Genomic DNA, 6,487 nt, shown 5'->3' on the forward strand with positions numbered 1-6,487 from the left:
ATGCAACATGAAATCGACGAGTTGAAGAGGGAGTTACGTCATGCTCGGCGAAGACGTTCACCGCCCAGCTCCGAACCGTCCTCTAAAGAGACAGATGGTGCTAGTTATAGACGGAGATCCAGAACTCAGCCCAGCGAGACCTTTTCCTATAAAGAGGAGCACCACCATAGACGTAGGTACAAAAGCCCACCTTGCAAAGGCTTGGGGAACAATGCCATGAACAAGGCGCTGAGTCAAGTTTCTAAATCACCCTTTACACGGAACATAGAAGATGCGAGCCTTCCTCGGCGATTTCATCAACCCATATTCACCATTTATAATGGTCGGACAGACCCGGTAGAACACGTTAGCCATTTCAGTCAAAGGATGGCTATTCACTCCAAAGATGAGGCCTTGATGTGTAAGGTCTTTCCATCTAGCTTGGGCCCGGTGGCGATGAGGTGGTTCAACGGTTTGGGGACGAATTCTATCGACTCCTTCAAAAAACTCACCCGAGCTTTTGGTGCTCGCTTTATTACTTACAGCAGGGTTTCTCGGCCTTTGGGATCCTTATTGTCTATATCCATGTTGGAGAGTGAGACTCTGAAGGCTTATTCGGATAGATACTGGGAGATGTTTAATGAAATAGAAGGAGAGTACGATGATGTGGCCATTAGCACTTTCAAGGCTGGTCTTCCAACCGAGCATGATTTGAGAAAATCTCTAACTGGTAAACCTGTTACTAGTGTACGCCAATTGATGGATCAGATTGACAAGTATAGAAGAGTAGAAGAAGACCAACTGTAGGGGAAAGGAAAGGCTAAGGTGATCCCTCAGGAGAGGAGGGATTTCAGGTCGGACCGGTACAATAATAACCAACCTCCGAAAGACTTTGTTGGGCACTCAGGATCTACCAACACCCAGGCGGTTAACGCTGTGTTTCGAGAGCTAGTGCAACAAGTACTAGAGAAGATTAAGAATGAGCCGTTCTTCAAATGGCCAAACAAGATGGCAGGAGATCCTATGAGACGCAACCAGAACCTTTATTGCCACTATCATCAGGATCATGGACACACAACTGAGGATTGCAGAAATTTATGAGACCATTTGGACCAGTTAGTCCAAGAAGGGAAGTTAAAGCAACTCTTGCATTATTCCAGTGGTCGGGTAAGCCAAGTGGGCTTAGAGTTTCAGGGAGATGCTTCTTTAAGACTCCCCTTGGCAAAATAAACGTTATTTTTACTTTCCCAAGGAGGACTGGATCTTGTCCTTCCAAGGTAATGTCGGTATTTCGTTATCCAACCGAGGAGTCTAGCTCAATGCCTAAGAGAGCCAAGATGGGCATCCCGTTAGTGTTGGGTTTTTCAGATAAGGACAAAGTTGGAACCATACAGCCCCATGATGATGCTTTTGTGGTTACGTTGAGAATTGGTGGGTACGATGTGAAAAGGGTGATGATTGACCAAGGTAGTGCTGCTGACATAATGTACCTTAACTTGTATAGGGGGCTAAATTTGAAACCTGAGAACTTGATGGCCTACAGTTCTCCTCTGGTGAGTTTTGGGGGAAAAATGGTTGTCCTAAAAGGTTAAATCAGATTACCTGTGCAGACCGGTACGGATGTGGTGGAGGTGGATTTCATCGTCGTAGATGTTTTCTCTCCCTACACGGCCATTATGGGCAGACCTTGGCTTCATACCCTGGGGGCCGTCTCCTCTACTCTACACCAGAAGATGAAGTCCCCATCCGGAGACAGAGTTTTGGAGATAGTAGGAAGTCAAACTGCAGCCCGACAATACCTGGTAGCGGCTATCCGACATCGGCCTGAGGCGGAGACCCCGGCCACCGCTAATAATGGTTTATAGCAATCAGAAACCCCAGCGTTACCCTTCAATGGACCAGCTGATAAGGCGAAATGTGAAGATTTGGAAAGGGTAATCGTTGGCGATGATCCGAAGAAGTTCTTTCAGATTGGAGCTAAACTACCTCTGCATGAGAGAGAGCAATTGGTTGAATTCCTCAAAGAAAATGTTGATGTATTCGCGTGGAGCGCGTATGAAGCCCCGGGTATAGACCCAAGTTTCGTCTGTCATCATCTAAATGTTAATCCTTCCATCACCCCGAAGAGATAGCCACCTCGGCGTCCGTCAAAAGAGCACGCCGAGGCTGTCAAAAATGAAGTGGTCAAGCTCAAGCAGGCAAGGGCTATCAAGGAAGTTTTTTATCCCCAATGGTTAGCCAACACAGTGGTGGTGAAAAAGAAGATTGGGAAATGGCGAGTGTGCGTAGACTTCACGGACCTCAATAAGGCCTGTCCCAATGACCCTTTCCCTATGCCTAGGATAGACTAGTTGGTGGATGCAACAATAGGTCATCCTTGGATGAGCTTTTTGGATGCCTTCCAAGGATATCACCAAATGCCGTTAACATTGGATGATTAAGAAAAGACAGCTTTTGTTACTCCCATTGGAAACAATCATTACAAAGTGATGCCCTTTGGTTTGAAAAACGCAGGGTCTACTTATCAATGGATGATGACTAAAATGTTCGAACCACAATTGGGCAGGAATATTGAAGTCTATATCGATGATATGGTTGTAAAGAGAAAAGTGGTGTCTGAGCATGTGGGAGATCTTGTGAACAATTTTGGAATTCTGAGAAAGCACAAGTTACATCTGAATGCTTTAAAGTGTTCATTTGGTGTAGGTTCTGGAAAGTTCTTGGGCTACATGGTGACTCATAGGGAAATTGAGGTGAATCCAGATCAAATTAAGGCCATTAATGGCTTACAAGCACCTCGGAATCCCAAGGAGGTGCAGAAACTGACAGGGATGACTGCTGCTTTGAATCGATTTATATCTAGGTCAGTTGATAGGTGCAGGCCCTTTTTCCTTTTACTGCATAAATGGAAAGGGTTTGAATGAACTGAGGAATGTGCTGTAGCATTTCAGCAACTAAAAGAGTACCTATCTCGGCCATCTATCATGTCCAGTCCTGAGGTGGATGAGTCATGTTTGCCTACTTGGCGGTGGCCTCTCATTTATAAGTTTTGTTTTGATACGAGAAGACAGTGGCATCCAAAGACCAGTCTATTACGTAAGTAAGTCACTTCATGATGCCGAGGTGTAGTACTTATCATTGGAAAAGGCTATCTTGGCAGTAGTGCATGCTACACAAAAACTCCCCCATTATTTTCAGGCGCACACCGTGGTGGTTCTAACTCAATTACCGCTCAAGTCCATACTTCGAAGCGCAGATTATACTGGGAGGATTGTTAAATGGGGCACGATTCTGGGGGCTTTCAACATCAAATATATGCCTCGCACCTCTGTGAAAGGTCAGGTCGTCGCCGATCTAGTAGCTGAGTTTGCTGAACTTCTAGAAGAAGTAGAGGTGAAGCAACATGGCATGGATGAAAAATCGGTTGGCCTAATCACCACACAAGACACCTCATCTTGGAAAGTATATGTGGACGGAGCAGCAAACCAACAGGGAGTAGGAGTGGGGCTAGTTCTGGTATCCCTTGAAAAGATCACCATTGAAAAATTCTTGAGGCTGGGATTCTCAGCTACAAACAACGAAGCAGAATATGAAGCTTTGCTGATGGGAATGATTATGGTCCAGAAAATGGGTGGAAAGGCAGTGGAAATGTTCTTAGATTCAAGACTGATCGTGGGTCAGGTAAAAGGGGAACTGGAAGCCCGAGATACAAGAATGCAGGAATATTATGGTCAAGTTAGGAGTGTACAAACGAAATTTGAATCCTTTGACTTGTCACATATCCCCAGAGGTGAAAATACCCATGCAGATTCCTTGGCTACCCTTGCCACCTCCTTGGCACGGAATTTGCCCTGGGTGATAATTGTCGAGGATTTATGCATCCCCACCCCAACAAGGAAGGATTTGCTCCAGATCCATCAAGTCAACTTAGGGCCCAGCTGGATGGACCCCATACTGCTATTCCTCGAAAGTGATATATTGCCTAAGGAGAAACCAGAAGCTAAGAAAATACGAAGGAAAGCTCCTCGGTTTTGGTTGTCCGAGGACAAAAAGTTGTATAAACGTTCTTTTTCTGGGCCATATCTGCTTTGTGTACATCCTGAGATATCAGAGTCACTCCTAGAGGAACTGCATGAAGGAATTTGCAGAAGTCACATGGGGGGAAGATCCCTATCTCACCGGGCCATTACTCAAGGATACTGGTGGCTAAATATGCATAAAGAATCACAAGAATATGTTAGAAAATGTGACCAATGTCAGAGATTCGCTCTAAACATCCACCAGCCAGGAGGAGTTCTTAATCCTCTTTCCAGCCTTTGGCCTTTTACTCAATAGGGCTTAGATATTGTAGGTCATTTCCCTAAAGCACTAGAAAATAAAAAGTATCTACTGGTCGGCATAGATTATTTTACTAAGTGGGTCGAAGCTGAACCTTTGGCTAATATCAGAGATGTGGATGTGAAAAGATTTATCTGGAAGAATATCGTTACTCGATTCAGGGTTCCTCATACCCTTATCTCGGATAATGGCCTTCAGTTTGATAGCAAAGCCTTCAGGCAATACTGTTCTGACCTGGGGATAAAGAATAGATATTCCACTCCGGCTTATCCTCAGGAAAATGGGCAAGCTGAAGCTGTCAACAAGGTTATAGTGAATGGACTCAAAAAAAGGTTAGACGAGGCAAAGGGAAAATGGGTGGAGGAATTACCACATGTCCTTTGGACGTATCGAAAAACGCCTTGACGATCAACAGGAGAGACCCCTTTCTCAATGACATATGGAGTCGAGGCCGTAATCCCTCTGGAAACAGGTTTCCCAATGTTGAGAACTAGTGCATTTACCCCGGACAGTAATGATGGGTTGTTGGAAAAGAGTCTGGATTTGATTGAAGAGCGAAGGGAGAATACAATGGTCCAACTAGCTTACTACTAGCATAAGCTCAAGCAAGGTTACGATACCAATGTAAAGCTAAGGCCGTTGGCTGTAGGAGATCTGGTACTGAGGAAAGTTTTATGGACCACCAAGAATCCAGCCTGGGGAAAATTGGGGCCTTATTGGGAAGGACCATATCGGATCACTTTAGTGGCAAGAATAGGTGCCTACTATTTGGAAGATCTAGATGAAAAAGCTGTACTCCACCCTTGGAATGTAAACAATCTAAAGATGTATTATTATTAATAAAAATAGTCCTGTTTAGTTTCCATTTAATTTATTCCGATCATATGTCATGTGTTTCCTCATCTATTGAAGTATTAAACAGAAACTAAGTTATATCAGGTTCCTCAGACCACAAACTTAGTGGAAATTAATACCCTATGACATCTATTGAAGTATTAAACAGAAACTAAGTTATGTTAGGTTCCTTGGACCACAAACTTAGTGAAAATTAATACCCTATGACATCTATTGAAGTATTAAACAGAAAGTTAGTTATGTCAGGTTCCTCGGACCACAAACTTAGTGGAAATTAATACCCTATGACATCTATTGAAGTATTAAACAGAAACTAAGTTATGTCAGATCCCTCAGACCACAAACTTAGTGGAAATTAATACCCTATGACATCTATTGAAGTATTAAACAGAAACTAAGTTATGTCAGGTTCCTCAGAGCACATGCAAGACCTAAGCACCACCAACCTGTACCCAGCCAATATAGGAAGTGGTAGGCCATGGGTCAGAGGTAAAAGAGGGCATGAGGGCATGGTATGGCGGTTGGGAGAGGGGAAAAAACCAATTATGGGGTTCTTACTCAAGTTCTTTTGGGGGAAATGTCCTGCTGGGATGACATGCCACCCAAAAGAAGTAAGGATGAGTTGGAACCACCAAATGCATGCCATGAGGGATAGAGAGAGAGAGAGAGCACACACATTGTAATGGGTAGAAAAGCCATAGCAAGCAAACAAATAAAATAGCCTTCTTTGTCTGGCAGGGGGGAGCAACACATCCAACACAGGTAAGTGGTGGTGGCTGAACCACTAACGACCAGTAAGTGGTCGGCAAGGACACCCATACCAGACAAAGGCAGTTAAGGGCTAAAACAGTAAATACTAGTCAATGCAGGCTCTATAAAGGACCTCTTGTTGTGCACTGGTAAGAGGATTTGAAAAATCACAGTAATAGGAATTTTAGGGAAAAGAAAGAAACCATAACCCAGAAGTAAGCATTGAGAAGGAAAGAAATTAAAAACAAAATAAAAGAAAAGTAAGAAGTAACGAGAGAAAAAAACAGAGAGTTTAGAATGGATGGCATGTACCAATAGGTTAATCTCATCTCTCCCTCAATAGCCCTGCTCTCCATAAAAGGCAAAAGATCTGTATTTGGGCATGGACCATTTAGGCCTATTCTCTCAAAGCAATTAATTTCTTCTCTGAGATTACTCGCATTTAGGGAACGGTTTTTCCCTTCTTAGTTTCAACCCCGTGTATTACTTGGTGTGGTAGACTAATGCTTTGATTTTGCTAACTCTTTTTATCCTTCACTTAGCTTATTCTGTGTACAAAGAGTCT

General features: G+C 43.6%; 1 protein-coding gene across 1 annotated transcript; it reads left to right on the top strand.

Annotated features, from left to right (window-relative positions):
• Window positions 1–786, top strand: LOC126704065 (uncharacterized). The gene has a single exon (XM_050403103.1). The coding sequence runs from the start codon at window positions 1–3 to the stop codon at window positions 784–786; it is 786 nt and encodes a 261-aa protein (XP_050259060.1).
• Window positions 787–6,487: the final 5,701 nt, after the last annotated feature.

Source organism: Quercus robur, chromosome 10, assembly GCF_932294415.1.
Source record: "Quercus robur chromosome 10, dhQueRobu3.1, whole genome shotgun sequence".
In the NCBI taxonomy this organism is placed as follows: domain Eukaryota; kingdom Viridiplantae; phylum Streptophyta; class Magnoliopsida; order Fagales; family Fagaceae; genus Quercus; species Quercus robur.